Source organism: Bos mutus, chromosome 5 (assembly GCF_027580195.1).
Source record: "Bos mutus isolate GX-2022 chromosome 5, NWIPB_WYAK_1.1, whole genome shotgun sequence".
Taxonomy (NCBI): domain Eukaryota; kingdom Metazoa; phylum Chordata; class Mammalia; order Artiodactyla; family Bovidae; genus Bos; species Bos mutus.
This window is the reverse complement of record NC_091621.1, coordinates 67636025-67653999: the sequence shown is the minus strand read 5'-3', so window position 1 is coordinate 67653999 and position 17975 is coordinate 67636025. Positions and strand designations below refer to the sequence as shown.

The window sequence follows — 17975 nt, the reverse complement described above, 5'->3', positions numbered from 1 at the left end:
TTAGGTCATATGACTAAATTTTTCACATCTGAAAATGGTGATAATAACCCACCAAAGTTGTTGTGAAGAATAAACTAGTTAATTAAATAAAGTCCTTAAAGAGTGTCCCTGGCACACAGAAATAAGTGTTACCTATTATACTTTATTCAGAGAAGGCAATGGCACCCCACTCCAGTACTCTTGCCTGGAAAATCCCATGGATGGAGGAGCCTGGTAGGCTGCAGTCCATGGGGTCACGAATAGTAGGATACAACTGAGCGACTTCACTTTCACTTTTCACTTTCATGCATTGGAGAAGGAAATGGCAACCCACTCCAGTGTTCTTGCCTGGAGAATCCCAGGGACGGGGGCACCTGGTGGGCTGCCATCTATGGGGTTGCACAGAGTTGGACATGACTGAAGTGACTTAGCAGCAGTAGCATTACACTTTATTATGATTAACGGCAAGATAAATCAGGCAAAAAGATGTTTCTATAATAAAAACACTGTTTCCTTTAAATTCCATTACAATTTTGTAAAGCCTCGCACATTACCTTGTCATCTGTCTTGTTCCTTGGAGTCTGTTGATGTGTGATACTTGACTTTGCCTTTTCGGCATTTCTCTGACTGTATTGTTTATATCCTCCTGTCATTTCAGTTTTGTATTGCTGATGTTTTAGTTTATATTTGTCTGTTGGTGCTGGCAAATTTTCAGGTATTCTGTCCTGCTCCAAGAAGTAAAAAGAAAAAGAATGCTATTGTAATAAAAAATTCAAAATTACTATTAATTTTCCTTATTAACATTAAACAAATTTACCATTTACCTTAGCAGTTATGCTTAAGAAACAGATCACTATGATCTATTTTCTAAGGAGAGGTAATATTTAAAATATTTAGCTGGTGCAGCATGCCTGAATGGGCACTGGCCTCAAATACCCTAAGCCTGTATCTTGTTTCACAGCTGGAGATCAGTCCTAGTTCTAAAACAGAGAGAAGAAAGAAAGACTTTTCTCTCTACTTAGGAGTTTTAGATAGATTATTTTACTCCTGCCTTAGAAAACCTCCATTGCAAAACATTTTTTCCAGAATAGTCATTGGAATTGGAGGTCACTCATATTGAGAAGCTCTGGTTGCCATTTCTAGAATATTGAAATATTCTGTCTTATGGTGTTATCTGGCTTCCTTCCACATGTCCATGGAATGAAAGGTAGCACAGCCAAGAGATAAGAGAAACCTACAAAGAATAGTAAGAAAATATATACTGTCCCAGAGAGGGACAGTAATTCTAACAGGAGGATAAAGCCAGTACAACATTTTCTATTTGAAACATTTTGTATCCAAGTCTATACCCCAGGAGAAGAATGAGAAGAAGCTTTGGGTGGAAACTGTAAAATGATGCCAATTAAGGTACTTTCATGTAATTTAACCAAGACAAGATGGTGGAGATCACGAATGGAAAAAGATTAACAAAGACAGAAAAGTGAGCCCACCTGGTCAAAGACTGCTAGTCAGAACTTGTGCTCTGACATGAAATAAAACCCTTAATATTGTTTCAAGTATAAATATGTCCCAAGGAGACAGCTTGGAATAAATAGTTTTCATTTACTTCATAGTATCCTCATAGCCTAAAGTATGTCAAGAGACATACAAGTTTCAAGAGACCAGTTTTACATTGTTAAACTAGCAACATCTGATCTAATTTTCTGCCATTAGTATAAACCTGTAGCTTACCAGTTTTGTAAGGCATTTTGAAAATGCCATTCTTATGTGAGGCAAAAATGTAAAACAAAGTAAAATTCATCAACAGTATTGTCTGAGATACTAATATACACTATGCGTGTGTGTTAGTCATTCAGTTGTGTCCGACTCTTTGGACCCCGTGGACTGTAGACTACCAGGCTCCTCTGTCCATGGAATCCTCCAGGCAAGAACACTGGAGTGGGTAGCCATTCCCTTCTCCAGGGGATCTTCCTCACCCAGGGATCGAACACAGGTCTCCTGTATTGCAGGCAGATTCTGTACCGTCTGGGCCACCAGGGAAATCCTAATAGACACTAACTATATTTAAACTAAACAAAACAGAGATTGAACGTAATGAAATTTATGGATTAAATAGAGTGACAAGTGCATGCTGTACTTCTGAAAGTTGGTAATAGGAAGTAAATACTAACCAGGTCATATAGATGATGCTGAGTATACAGTTTGTGACATGGTATTACCCAACCAAAACCAAAAGATGAATTTGTGGGGTTAAAATGAATATGTTCTGTACTAAGTGGCATATATGGTAAATCATCCTAAAAACTAAAATTAAATGACCCTAGTGAAATGCTACCTATAGCACTGTGTTCAAATGTTTATAATATGAAATACCAAGTAAAAATTACCTCCTCATCAGAGTCAACAAGGCTTCCCAGATCAAGTTGTGGGACCCTGAAAGAAATAGTTATGTATCCCATAATTTTTTTAACTGAGTCTTTAATAGTTGCAAGTCATATATGCTATATCTTACTATATAAACAGGTAAACTGAAGCCAATGGTGTGCTGGCTCTTACCAGCTGTGAGAGGCTTTTGTTAAATATTCAGTAATATTTTGCACAGGTTGTTAACACAGAATTATTAAGACTAAAATTATGTAAACTTATAATTACATCAATTATATGAAAAACAAAGGTAATAAATATTCAAAACTCCTCACTTCCTAATAGCTTTACTATACTTCACTATTTCTTGCTTTATAGAGGTTATTTATAGCTATCATATCTGAATGGCAATACAGGGCTGGCATATCTTTCCAACTCTGTGTTCAGTGATAGACTGAAATCAGCCACAGTGGGATTATTTACACAAATATGGGCAGATGTTATGAATCAGGCCTTGATATATTATTTTGTTGATTTCCAAGGCTGATAAACGTGGTGGAGAAAATGTTACTAGTGCATATTAAACTTAAAGTATTCCCTGTAACTGTCACATGGCGAATAACAAAAAACTGAGAACATATTATTCTAGTATTCAAAACTATTACTTGATTCAGCAAAGAAATCACTCATGTCACACTACAATTAATGAAAGTATCAACCAATATTCCCCCTGATGGATATTTTCACAGAAAATGTATAATCAACTTAAAATATGCTTAACTTTATTTATAATTAGCAAGTAAAATATATGATAACCTTATAATACATGTCTAGAAAACCAGTTGTTAGCCATTTTCCAGCGAACAACTGACTGTCATCACATACTCAATACTGTATCTAGCATGTACACCTAGCTCTGTTCTTTGTCTGGATGAGCAAACAGGTATCTGTTTTGTGGAACACGTGAAATTGCTGATATTTGCCCATTGTTAATCTATAAAAATGTCATTTTTATATAGTTCAGGTTAATATATTACTTTTTAATTTCTATTTTCCAAGAAGCCCTGTAGTCTAATATATTGGATTGACCAAAAAGTTCATTTGGACTTTTCCATAAGATGTTATAGAAAAACCCAGATGAACATTTTGGCCAACCCAATATTTGAAAGAATATAAAAATCATATCCTTCCAAATTTTAAAAAGCAAAAATTTTAAATATATAACAATTAATGTATTCCAGTCCAAAATTAAATCACTTTAATAAGACTGATAAAATCATCATATTCCTCAAGATAAGATTAAAGAACAGATAACCTCCCATTAAATCCATTTTGACCATCCCAATAAAAGTGCAATATTTTATATACATTTTTTAATAAGTGCTCTTAGCTGAATTTTCTAAATAAAACAATATTTTAACATTTTCAGGAAAATATAAAAATAATACTAAAGAAAATTAAACAACAAGAGAAGTATTAGCTTTAGTCCTACCATCCTATCACAGGAAATACTTCAGTTTGGACAGAATAATTTTCAGGGCATCAACATTTTTATAAACTTTTCTGTAGTTCATAGTCATAGCTATATATGTAATTTTTCTTTCTTTTTTGCTTGTCAATGTATATTTACATCTTTACCCAAAAAACAGTTCAAATGTGAAGAAGTGTAACTTACACAGGTAGGCAAGGATCCTCCATAGCACATGATTTGAGGTCCATCTTTGCTTTAATTAAAAAAATTAGAATCAGTATGCATGTGTCATTTATTTATACTTTAAAAGATAACCAATGTGCCAATGCAACAAGACCAATTATAATTTTTCTCAGTAAGCTTACATAAGAAATATTTAGGAAGCCCCATCCCTACTGTGCTTGATATGCAGAGATAGGACCATAACCAGCATAGGACTCTGCTCGGGAAGACATTCACTCAGACAATGTGGAAAATACATACTGAGACAGAGCAGCTGCACAGAGCGTGTACCCAACCTAGTCTAGGGAATTGAGGTAGCTTTTTTCAAAATAAAAAAAGGAAACTTTAAATGGAGCTCTGAAGGATAGATAGGAGTTAGTTAGCCAGACCAAGACAGAAGGGAGAAAACTGCTCCAGCCAGGAGGAACAACTTGTACTGCACATGCCCACAGGCAAGAGCTGACTGAAAAGACTGAAATCCAGAGTGTGAGGAGGCAGTGGACAGAGCTGTTAAATTATAATGCAAATTAAGGAGCCTGGACTTTATCCCAAAGGAAATGGGAAGACAGTATAGGATTTAAGTAAAAAATGACAAATATATACAGGTATATGTTTGTAAATATTTGATTTTATTGCTAAAAAATGGGTTCAAAGGGAGGGGATATATGGATATCTATGGCTGATTCATGTTGAGGTTTGACAGAAAACAACAAAATTCTGTAAAGTAATTATCCTTCAATTAAAAATAAATAAATTTTAAAAAAACTAATATGTCTCAATATATTGACAATAAAATTTCATCTTTATGTACCTGTGGGGGGAAAAAATAAGCAAAGACCAGAATATTAGAGTGAGCTTAGCCACCATGGAATAAGAACTATATAGGAATCTTAGGGAAAGCTAAAGTTAATAAAAGCAGGAAATAATTTATTTATAAGCACTTACAGCTTACTTGTGAAATATTATCTAATAGATCATTTTTATATTGATAGCAAGTACAGAAATTATATTCAAGACTGGGCTTCATCACTCAGACTATGAGAAAAACTCAGAGAAAAATTCAGCTCAGTATCAACTTTAATATGGCATTGTATTAAGTACTGTCCCAATAAATAGTTAAAATGTAGGAATGTAAAGTCACAAGATGATCATCCAAATGGATGTATATATATATATTTTAATATATAATAATAAAATAAAAACAAAATATAATATATTGATTCTATTTAATTAATAATAAATTTAAAATATAATTTCATATATATGAAAGACTGAAAAGTGAGTGTTGATCAGTTGTCTCTGCCCCTTTGTGACACCATGGACTGTAGCCTGCCAGACTCCTCTGTCCATGGGGTTCTCTGTGGACAGAGGATCTAAATAGAATATAGCTGTAGTTTTCATTGTCATCATGATCATTATTCCCAATAAAATGTTTTAACAGACATATTAAAATCTATCTAATAATGAGGCCATCAGTTCAGTTCAGTTCATTTCAGTCGCTCAGTCTTGTCCGACTCTTTGCGACCCCATGAATCACAGCACGCCAAGCCTCCCTGTCCATCACCAGCTCCCGGAGTTCACTCAGACTCACGTCCATCAAGTCAGTGATGCCATCCAGCCATCTCATCCTCTGTCGTCCCCTTCTCCTCCTGCCCCCAATCCCTCCCAGCATCAGAGTCTTTTCCAATGAGTCAACTCTTCGCATGAGGTGGCCAAAGTACTGGAGTTTCAGCTTTAGCATCATTCCTTCCAAAGAACACCCAGGGCTGATCTCCTTCAGAATGGACTGGTTGGATCTCCTTGCAGTCCAAGGGACTCTCAAGAGTCTTCTCCAACACCACAGTTCAAAAGCATCAATTCTTTGGTGCTCAGCCTTCACAGTCCAACTCTCACATCCATACATGACCACAGGAAAAACCATAGCCTTGACTAGATGGACTTTGTTGGCAAAGTAATGTCTCTGCTTTTGAATATGCTATCTAGGTTGGTCATAACTTTCCTTCCAAGGAGTAAGCGTCTTTTAATTTCATGGCTGCAGTCACCATCTGCAGTGATTTTGGAGCCCCAAATAATAAAGTCTGACACAGTTTCCACTGTTTCCCCGTCTATTTCCCATGAAGTGATGGGACGGGATGCCATGATCTTCGTTTTCTGAATGTTGAGCTTTAAGCCAACTTTTTCACTCTCCACTTTCACTTTCATCAAGAGGCTTTTGAGTTTCTCTTCACTTTCTGCCATAAGGGTGGTGTCATCTGCATATCTGAGGTTATTGATATTTCTCCTGGAAATCTTGATTCCAGCTTGTGCTTCTTCCAGTCCAGTGTTTCTCATGATGTACTCTGCATATAAGTTAAATAAACAGGGTGACAATATACAGCCTTGATGTGCTCCTTTTCCTATTTGGAATCAGTTTGTTGTTCCATGTCCAGTTCGAACCGTTGCTTCCTGACCTGCATACAAATTTCTCAAGAGGCAGATCAGGTGGTCTGGTATTCCCATCTCTTTCAGAATTTTCCACAGTTTATTGTGATCCACACAGTCAAAGGCTTTGGTATAGTCAATAAAGCAGAAATAGATGTATTTCTGGAATTCTCTTGCTTTTTCCATGATCCAGCGGATGTTGGCAATTTGATCTCTGGTTCCTCTGCTTTTTCTAAAACCAGCTTGAACATCAGGAAGTTCACGGTTCACATATTGCTGAAGCCTGGCTTGGAGAATTTTGAGCATTACTTTACTAGTGTGTGAGATGAGTGCAGTTGTGTGGTAGTTTGAGCATTCTTTGGCATTGCCTTTCTTTGGGATTGGAATGAAAACTGAACTTTTCCAGTCCTGTGGCCACTGGTGAGTTTTCCAAATTTGCTGGCATATTGAGTGCAGCACTTTCAGAGCATCATCTTTCAGGATTTGAAACAGCTCAACTGGAATTCCATCACCTCTCCTAGCTTTGTTTGTAGTGATGCTTTCTAAGGACCACTTGACTTCACATTCCAGGATGTCTGGCTCTAGGTGAGTGATCACACCATCATGATTATCTGGGTTGTGAAGATCTTTTTTGTACAGTTCTTCTGTGTATTCTTGCCATCTCTTCTTAATATCTTCTGCTTCTGCTAGGTCCATACCATTTCTGTCCTTTATTGAGCCCATCTTTGTGTGAAATGTTCCCTTGGTAGCTCTAATTTTCTTGAAGAGATCTCTAGTCTTTCCCATTCTGTTGTTTTCCTCTATTTCTTTGCATTGATCGCTGAAGAAGGCTTTCTTATCTCTTCTTGTTATTCTTTGGAACTCTGCATTTAGATGCTTATATCTTTCCTTTTCTCCTTTGCTTTTCGCTTCTCTTCTTTTCACAGCTATTTGTAAGGCCTCCCCAGACAGCCATTTTGCTTTTTTGCATTTCTTTTCCATGGGGATGTTCTTGATCCCTGTCTCCTGTACAGTGTCACGAACCTCATTCCATAGTTCATCAGGCACTCTATCTATCAGATCTATGCCCTTAAATCTATTTCTCACTTCCACTGTATAATCATAAGGGATTTGATTTAGGTCATACCTGAATGGTCTAGTGGTTTTCCCTACTTTCTTCAATTTAAGTCTGAATTTGACAATAAGGAGTTCATGATCTGAGCCACAGTCAGCTCCTGGTCTTGTTTTTGTTGACTGTATAGAGCTCCTCCATCTTTGGCTGCAAAGAATATAATCAATCTGATTTCAATGTTGACCATCTGGTGATGTCCATGTATAGTGTCTTCTCTTGTGTAGGGATAAATATTTCAGAATGGCAGTTATCTTTCCTGTCTAGTTACAATAAAATTGTGCTAGCCAATCCAGAATAAAGATAAATTATAGTTTGCAAATCCCTAGGCCAGAGATCAGCAATCTAGACTCAGCTTTGTTTTTATGCTAAAGTTTCATTGGCACACAGCCACGTTCATTTATTTACGAATTGCGTATGTTTTCTCAAAAAAACTGCAAAATGGAGACACTGTGCAGCCCATAAAGCCAAAAATATTTTTATTTTAAAAGTTGGATATTTTTGTAACCAACATTTTTTTTTTATCCAATTCGTTTTTAATGCATTTTATTTTTTTAGAGGAGTTCTAGGTTCACAGCAAAACTGCATAAAATGTACAGAGATTTGCCACATATTCTCTGAACTTACACCTGTATAGCCTCTCCCAAGAAGGGCTGCTTTGATTAAAATTATCAAATAGTTCAGATTTAACTCATAATATTGTGAACCATAAAAACCCCCAAAGCTGTCACTCATGTATATAAGGGAGATGGCTGAACACAAAGGAAGGAGCTCAGATACTGAAGTCAGAACTGAGTTCAAAATCCTGATGAGTCACTTAATCTCTAGGAGCCTCAGTTCTTCCATATTTGAAAGCAGGTGAGGCCTGTCCCCTTGGGAGATGATCCACACTCTGTGGAATGTGCTTCTCCCTGGGCCACCCTTACCTGTGGGGATGGACCACATTCTCTCTATGGAATGCGTACCTCTAAATAAATCAACTTCTTACCTATCACTCTGCCTCTCCCTAAACTCTTTCTGCAACCAGAAATAAAGAACCTGAGCTTTAGTGAGTCGTGACACCAGCCTCCAATTAACTCTGGATGCTTGGAAGGAACCCTGAAACATCTCAAAGAGGAATGTTAAACTAATCAGGTTTATTTGGAACTAAGGCCCCCACCGAGGTGGAGGATGGAATGATGCTGTTGACCCTTCTGACTTTAGTCAAGTAACGCCTGGACTCTGTTAACCTTTGAGTCTATGCTTAATTCTCCTCTGCTCAAGCCCCATCATGAACATGCATGGACCCTGAGCTTAAAACTTCCCCAGTTTTGCAGTTCAGGGAGACTCTGCTTTGGGAAAAGGTCCCTACTCTTCTCCTTACTTGCTGCAAGTAATAAATCCTTCCTTTTCCCAAGTAAATAGATAGATAAAAATACAGAAGGGTTGCTTAATAATAATACCTAACTCAAAGGTTTGTTGAAGAATAAAGTAAACTGCTGAAACATTTATTGTGTTTGCTGATAAACAGTAAGTAGGCATTCAATATTTGAAACAGTAAGAATAGCAAGGAAATATATATCAATGTTACGTATTTCTAAACTAAATTTTATGTTTGCTCAATTCTGTGGTGATTACAGGGACAAAGTAGCTTTACACTTACACCTAATCAATAATATACAGTAGTGATATTATGAAGGTTGAAAAGAGTGAAAGTCCAGCAATAGAAGCCCAGATTCTTTTCCTACCTACCTAACACAAAATATATATTGATTATTTTCTTCTTCTTTCTCCTTTTTTAATTTTTATATTGTATATGTATGCAGACATACATAGACAATTCTTAAATAATAATAAGAAAACATTGATATTAAGCTTAATTAAAAATAAAACATTCAAGTAATGATCAATTTTCAAGTAATGATTATCTTCAATTTTTTCTGTTATTCAAATCTAAGTATTAATTCTAAATATTCGGGGGGATGAATTATCATAAAAACACGAAGTAAGGAGTCAGAAAACTATTTAATGAATCATCCTACAAGAGGAAAATTATATAGCATACATACTTGTAGTAGCTTCTTTCTTCCAGAGAATGGCTGAGTTTGAGTTATAGGAGAAGCAGCAACTCCTTTAACCTACAAATCCATTCAAGTTCATGTCTTTACCAAGCAGTATACTTTGAAAAAGGTAAAACAATATAAAATTATAATTCTTATTCTAATTTTAAATAAGTCATACAAATTGCATAATAATATTACATGGAAAGAAGTCAGGTGGTTAATCACTTTTCCGTCTTTCACCAAAATCAACTTTCTGTGAGGCAACTACACTATGTGGGACAACATTTATGGGGTAAATATTAGTCTGAGCAATGGCCCCCCTGAAGACATTCATGTCCTAATCATCAGACTCTGTGAGTATGTTACCTTAAACGGTGAAAAGCTTTCCAGATATGATTAAGTTAGGATTTCAAAATATGGGGATTATCCTGAATTATCCAGGGGACCCAATTAATCACCTTATAAAAGGAAGAAAGATCTGAAGATGGATGTGCAGGTCAGATAGGAGCTAAGATTTTAAGCAGTGTTGACTTGTACTTTCAACAATTAAGCTCCCATTCCAGGTGATACTCACTGTGTAGATGACCTTTTGAAACCCTGAAGGAATGTAAATGTACTCCTGTTATGATGTTCTTTGTTATGACAAGATATAAAACTGTGTTGAAAACCCATCTGCTCCAGAGCATTTCCTCAGAGCTATCTGAGAGGATGTTTTCCAGGCTATAGTCCTCCTGCGTGCATGCTAGTCACTTCAGTCATGTTTGACTGTGTGTGACCCTATGGACTGTAGCCGGCCAGGCTGCTCTGTCCATGGGATTCTCCAGATAAGAAATTGGAGTGGGTTGCCATGCTCTCCTCCAGGGAATCTTCCTGGCCCAGGGACTGAACCCATGCCTCTTAGGTCTCCTGCATTGGCACGTAGGTTCTTTACCACTAGTGCCACCCAAGAAGCCCCACCTACTATAGTCCTCAGTTTTGACTCAAATAAAACTCTCTTCTATTCATGTTGCTGTTGTTGTTGTTTAGTTGCTGAGTCACGTCTGACTCTTGGCTGTTGATCTTCCCCATTGACACCCATTTCCATAGCCCTCTCTAAAAACTCCCTTGCCCTAAGCCTGGGGTTCTACTGCATGAGCAAAGTCAGGAAGATTTACCAATCAACAGCAGACTTATTCTGAAAGCACCCCAGATCATTAGATTTGAGAACACCCTGACAGCACTAGCAAATGGCTTTCTTTTCAGAGATAGCTTTCAGAAGGAAGAAACTTTGTGGCTCCTCTGGTGACTCAGTGGTGATGAGTCTGCCTGCCAATGCAGGAGACTCAGGTTCCATTCCTGATCCAGGAAGATCCCAAATGCCATGGAGCAATGAAGCTCATGCACCACAAATATTGAGCCTATGCTCTAGGGCACAGGAGCCACAACTACTGAGCCCACCTGCCACAGCTGTTGAAGCCAGATGCCTTAGAGCCCATGTTCCACAAAAGAGAAGCCGCCACAGACAGAAGCCCGTGCACCTCAACCAGACAGCAGCCCCCACTCACCAGAACCAGAGAAAAGCCTGAGCAGCAAAGAAGACCCAGCACTTTCAGTCACTTCGCAAGCGCTATTGTATTTGCCAGGATGATAGGGACCATCAAACCGAGTTGAAACAGAGATGCTAAACAATCAGCTACCTGACTAACTCCATACATCAGCCTCACATTCTTTACACCTTAGTAACATTATTGTCCAGCTTCCCACGTGGCACTCGTGGTAAAGAACACTCCTGCCAATAAAGGAGACACAAGAGACACAGGTTCTATTCCTAGATGGGGAAGATTCCCTGGCAACCTACTCCAGTATGCTTGTCGGGAGAAACGCATGGACAGAGGAGCCTGGCAGGCTACAGTCCATAGGGTTGCAAAGAGCTGGACACGACTGAAGCACAGCACAACATTATATCACTATAGGCCACTTTAAGTCACCATGCTGTACGTGAAAATAATAAAAACAACAAAATTTATACCCTAAATGCCCATGGTCTCCTTGTTCCTTTTCCCAGGCATGACGGTCATCATTCTTCACTGTAATTAGCTCTTTTTTATCTCCCAAATAAACAATCAAGACCACGAAGGTTAGTATCTGATGCCTTTAATATAGCAGATGCTTACTAAAGTCAATAAATAAACTAATGCATAATCAAATACCTGAATACATTTGAAACATATCCTTAGTTTCACACCTCTGCACTTAATTATGACATGATCATAATGCCCCTCTACAAATTCTGTCTTCAAAAAATTAGATAAGGTGTTCAAAGTGTATTAAGCATAAAGAAGAGTAGCTATGATTCTTCACCACTCTAACTATAATCCTCAAAAAGGCAAAGATTACTACTGGTTTTCCTCACCCTACAGCTCAGCACTTAACAGGAAAATAGTAGGAGCTTAAATATTTGTTAAAGTGAATTCAGTCAATTCAGATATGTGTTATTTCAGAATAACAATTACTAGCTGTAAAATCCCATGGATGGAGGAGCCTGGAGGGCTGCAGTCCATAGGGTAGCTAAGAGTTGGACACGACTGAGCGACTTCACTTTCACTTTTCACTTTCATGCATTGGAGAAGGAAATGGCAACCCACTCCAGTGTTCTTGCCTGGAGAATCCCAGGGACGGGGGAGCCTGGTGGGCTGCCGTCTATGGGGTCGCACAGAGTCGCACACGACTGAAGCAACTTAGAGCAGCAGCAGCAGCATTGATAAAACAGCTCAATCTTCTGACTATCAGACCCAGAAAAATGAATTTTACTTTGCCAAATTATTCGCTAGTTATTGCAGAGTTTGAAGTCACACAGGTTTCAGACCTGAATTTCACTTCAACACCATTTCCTGTACAAGCAATAGGGAAGGGGATGGGAATTAGATGCACAGACTAAGGAAAACCAGAAACCTAAAGTGAAGTGAAGTGGTTCATTCGTGTCCAACTCTTTGTGACCCCATGGACTGTAATGTACCAGGCTCCTCAGTCCATGGAATTTTTCAGGCTTCAGGCAAGAGTACTGGAGTGGGTTGCCATTTCCTTCTACAGGGGATCTTCCAGACCCAGGATCGAACCCCAGTCTCCAGCATTGCAGGCAGAGGCTGTACCATCTGAGCCACCAGGGAAGCCCAGAAACCTAAACTTGGTGGTAAAAGAATCAGCATTTCAAACAAGTGGCTTGGAGCTAAATCCTGGATTGCATACCAAGGGCTGTCTTTGCCCTAAGCGCTGAATATGTAGTTGGGGTATGCTGGAGATAGGGTAGCAAGAGGAGAGAAGAGCAAGGTCTGATGGCTTCTGTCTCCACCCAAACAGCTGCCAAGTCATGAGATGTTATTTCTAGCATGTAATGAATGATGGGTTGTAAACTAATAGAACCATGTCTTTCCATGTTAGCTTTTGTGCTACCAGAATGAACTGAACTCACCACCTCCCCCCCACTTCCCTCATTTTTAAAGATGATTTTGTCCAGCTCCAATTATCATCACTTCTCTTTTGGTATTAGGGGCTATAAGGCTGCTTATAGCCTTATAGCTATAAGAACATAGTGAAAAGCAAAGGATAAATTGATCAAATCCAGTCCATAAGCAAGGAGAGAGGAAAAGAGATGTGTAAATACAATTTCATATTTAAACTCCACGCAGGTGAGGATCAAGTCCACCTCGGAGCCCAGGGGATAAAGATCCAGGTGTTTGATGGAATCTAGGATTATTCCTAATTTCAAACACAGCAGAGTAACTGTCTTCACATCACTCCCCAGAAAGCTGAGATTATACTTAAGAGCACCTGCAATGTACTAGCACCCTCTTCCTACCTGAGATTCATGGACTAGGGCAGGACTCAAGCGGCAACCAACCTGACATGACGCAACCAATCCAGGGAAAGAGTAAGTCCAAGATGGGAGAGCTGGAAAAGGTATAAACTGAAGCAATTCCACCGAGAGAACTCCCTTGAGGCCGTTTCAGAGGGGAGGAGCCACAAAAGAGACAGCTCTCAGCAAAGGCTCTGGCCAACTCAGACCCGCGTCTGTAGGTTGCCTTGACAACAGGCCTCTGCGCGCCGGGCCGGGACCCCTCTCACTTCCGGGAACAAGGAGATAGATCTTTGGCCAAGGCCCCGGCTCCGCTGGCTCCACCTACCGGCCCCCAGCTGTTTCTGCCCTTGCTTCCTCTGCCTGGCATGTGCCACAGGAGCTCCGGACCCCTAGTGGGACTCGCGCAAAAGCAGCAGAGCTGTTCTGCGTCCAGGCATCCTAGGAGACCAGTTCCGGCGCGTTTCTAGCCTTGGCAGAGAGCTGCGCGGACGCACTTCTTTGCTCTTGTACTGCGCCGGAAGAGGGCCAAAGTTGGCCCGGCGGCGGTTTGTGCAATTCTTCTTTAAAGTGAATTCTGTTTAACATATTTTATAGGGCACAGACCGAGGGTTCAGCTCCCCGGTTGATGTTTTGAGAAGGAAAGAAATTTAAGCGTATTCTGGAATGTCTGCTTTCCAGGAGCTTGCAATTATTTAAAAAGACAAGACTGCAGTATAAGAGAGAGACAAAGATACTACTTTCAATATGTGGACATTTACACATATACAGGAGAAGGCAATGGCACCCCATTGTACTCTTGCCTGGAAAATCCCATGGATGGAGGAGCCTGGTAGGCTGCAGTCCTTGGTGTCGCTAAGAGTCGGGGACGACTGAGAGACTTCATTTTCACTTTTCACTTTCATGCATTGGAGAGGGAAATGGCAACCCACTCCAGTATTCTTGCCTAGAGAATCCCAGGGACAGAGGAGCCTAGTGGGGCTGCCGTCTATGGGGTCGCACAGAGTCGGACACGACTGAAGCGACTTAGCAGCAGCACACATATACATATATGATCACTACATAATTATATATATATATATAATTACAAATTAAAATACTGATGAAAGCCTAGGAATCAGGAAGCTTTCTTTTTATTCTTTGCTCTGCACACAATGTCTTTAGGCATCGGCTCCTCATCGGTAAAACGACAGGTCTGGTTTGAGATATGTCTAAGATTTCAATCTACTCTAACATGCTGTAACTCTCCTGAGTTAAACTTCCAAGTGTCAGATACCCAAATCAGAACTAAAATCTTTTTAAACCTAATCCAGTTCTTCCCATAAAATGGAGTTGTTTTTCTAATCTGCTATCTTTTCAAAATTTGCTCCCCTCCAAATGTATGTGTCTAACTTTGCAAGTTAGAATCATTTTGTAAGAGAAAATACAAATGCATTTTTAAAGCATGAAATGAGTGAAATCAATAGGTATAAGGTAATCACTCCTGTTTCTTCCCGATCTATAAAAATTCATCCACCTATTACCCCCATAGAAAAAGAAAAACAAAAATAAACTGGGGAAAAAGAAAAAAAAGAACAAAAAACTTTCAAAACATTATCAAAGACCAAAACTTCTGGTCCCTAACTGCCTATTCCACAAATAGATATTCAGCAAATAACATTAAGATGTCTCTTTCCGGCTCTGAACACTTCGGTTTAGTACACCTAAACTACTTTAGTATTTCTGACACAGAAAACATCTAGTATAGAAGCAAGAACTTTGGATGATGGATTGATCATATAAATTGTACTTTTTGCCAGTTTTCAAAACAATTCATTACAAAAGCTCTTTCGTTATTACTGCCAATTAATTTCTTTTTACACAAAATAAAATTAGTCACATGTTAACCTCAATAGTTTGCAGATCCAAAATAGAATGTATTTGAAACTCAGAAAGCATCCATTGAACTACAATCTGCAAATATATATACCCAATGTTAGAAAAAGTAGTGTATATATGTCTATCCAGGATTGCCTTTTAAATTATTTATTGAGTCTAAAGTATTTAGAGCCCCTAGTATGTGTTTGACAAATAAGATATGGTTTCTAAAGAAGCTTACAATTATATACAACATGTTTAGTAAGCTAAAGAGTGATCATTTCTTCATTAATTCATTAAACAATATTTACTGAGGGCATAAGGATTCAGTACCTATTCTAGGTGCTATATATATATATACATATTTATGTATATAGCAGTGAAGAAAAAAGCCACTCTTTTAGTGAGGGTTACAATCTCATAGATGCAACAAAAATAAATAAATAATGTCAGATAACAACTAATACAATGAAGAAAAATATAAGAGGTCAATGAGATAGACATTAAGAGTAGGAGATGCTGTATGATCAAGTATGGTTTCACTGAGGGGAATTCTCGGGCAAAGGGAACAGTCAGTGCAAAAGGCATGAGGAGAGGGCATCCTTTCAAGCTGATGGATGGAGCTGAAGCAGAGTGAGCCAGGGGAGAATGGAGGTTGGGGGCTGGAGAACAGCCATGGTTAGATTCAGCATAGCCTTGTGGATCATATCTAGATTTTGAATTTGATTTGTGTGACAGGAAGTCATTAGAGGGTTTTGAAAAGAGGGTGCTTATGTTTGGGATTCCCTGGTGGCTCAGACAGTAAAGAATCTGCCTGCAATTCAGGAGATCCAGGTTCAATCCCTAGGTTGGGGAGATACCCTGGAGAAGGGAATGGCAACCCGCTCCAGTACTCTTGCCTGGAAAATTCCATGGACTGAGGAGCCTGGTAGGCTAGAGTCCAAGGGGTCTGACAAAGCAATGGTTTTTCCAGTAGTCATGTATGGATGTGAGAGTTGGGCCATAAAGAAGACTGAGAGCCAAAGAACTGATGCTTTTGAACTGTGGTTCTGGAGAAGACTCTTGAGAGTCTTCTTGACAGCAAGGAGATTAAACCAGTCAATCCTACAGGAAATCAGTCCTGAATATTCATTGGAAGGGCTGATGCTAAAGCTGAAGCTCCAACACTTTGGCCACATGATGCAAGATAGTTGGATGGCATTCGTGACTCAATGGGCACGAGTTGAGCAAGCTCTAGGAGATGGTAAAGGATGGAGAAGCTTAGTATGCTGCAGTCCAAGGTCACAAAGAGAAGGACACAACAACGAGTCCATCAACAGATGACTGGAGAAGGGAGTGGCAACCCACTCCTGTATTCTTGCCTGGAGAATCTCATGGACAGAGAAGCCTGTACAGTCCATGGGGTCACAGAGTTGGACACGACTGAGCGACTAACACTTACTTAGTTACTTATGTTTTAAAAGGAGTAATTTGGCTTTTCTATGGAAAATAAATTTTGATGAAGCAAGAATGAATACACAGATGCCGAGAAAAAGGATACTGCTACCTTTATTCCAGTAAGAGATGATTGTGGTTCTAACCAAGGTGTTGGGTGTCCATAGCATGGGAAGAAGTGTTTGGATTTTTTTTTTTTTTTCGTTTTCTGAATATTGAGCTTTTTTTTTTTTTTTGATTATTTTAAACGTAGAGCCAACAGGATTTGTAAATTGATTGAATCCAGTATGTGAGGAAGAAAGAAGAATAAAGTAATAAGATAGGCACATGAAGTGTTTAGAAGAATGAGAAAGTATGATGGTTGATTTTATGTGTCAGCCTGGCTAGACAGTGGTGACCAGTTGTTTGGTCAAACATGAATATAGATGTTTCATGAGGATAGCATTTAGATGTGATTAACATTTAATAGACTCTGAGTACAGTAGATTACTCTTCATGGTATGGATGGGCCTCATCCAACCTGTTGAAGGCCTTAAAAGCAAACACCTAGTTTCCCAAAGATGATTGGATTTTGCCTCCAGAGCTCAGTATGAAAATTCAGCCTGAGTTTCTAGCAGACTGAAGACTGCAACATCAACTCTTACTGAATCTTAAGCATGTCAGCTTGCCCTACAGATTTGGGTCTTGCCAGCCCCAATAATTGTGTAAGCCAGTTCTTTAAAATCTCTGTGTGTATGTGTGTGTGTAAAGAGAAGTTCTTTAAAATCTCTGTGTGTATGTGTATGTGTAAAGAGAGGTTGTCCTATTGGTTCTGTTTTTTCTGGACAACTCTGACTAATGCAGAGGGGAAAAGAGAAATAAAGTAATAAGATACAGGAAGCTTACCTGTTTTAATAACAGGAGATTCCTTCTAACTAGAGGACTTCATAAAAGTAGCTAATATTTAATTTGAGTCTTAAAGGATTCATTTATTAATATTCTCATGAAATATTGAACTCCTCTGTTGAAATGCTGGGCATACAGTAGTTACAAAATAATAACAAGCAATCCCTACCCATTCAATTGAGGGGGAATATGATAATAATTGGAGAAGGAAACGGCAACCCAGTATTCTTGCCTGGAGAATCTCATGGACAGAGGAACCTGGTGGGCTACAGTCCACGGGGTCGCAAAGAGTCGGACACGACTGAGCGACTTCACTTTCACTTTCACTTTCATGATAATAATACTTTGGCCACCTGATGT

At 38.9% G+C, this 17975-nt stretch overlaps 1 protein-coding gene across 14 annotated transcripts in view; it reads right to left on the bottom strand.

The window, feature by feature from the left end:
- CAPS2 (calcyphosine 2) overlaps nucleotides 1-13895 on the bottom strand; it is a 51265-nt gene extending 37370 nt beyond the window's left edge. Inside the window, exons 1-6 of one of the 14 annotated variants that reach the window (XM_070370994.1) lie at nucleotides 13485-13738; nucleotides 9614-9723; nucleotides 7584-7715; nucleotides 4019-4067; nucleotides 2367-2412; nucleotides 534-707 (exon numbers count right to left, since the gene is read on the bottom strand). In XM_070370994.1, the coding sequence (XP_070227095.1) occupies nucleotides 534-707; nucleotides 2367-2412; nucleotides 4019-4062 (264 nt within the window). In that variant the 5' untranslated portion in view covers nucleotides 4063-4067; nucleotides 7584-7715; nucleotides 9614-9723; nucleotides 13485-13738. Of the gene's footprint in view, nucleotides 1-533; nucleotides 708-2366; nucleotides 2413-4018; nucleotides 4068-7583; nucleotides 7716-9613; nucleotides 9724-13484; nucleotides 13739-13767 lie in introns of those variants that run through there. The other 13 variants (XM_070370996.1, XM_070370999.1, XM_070370995.1 and 10 more) reach the window with 13 other exon arrangements.
- Between the last annotated feature and the right edge of the window lie 4080 nt (nucleotides 13896-17975).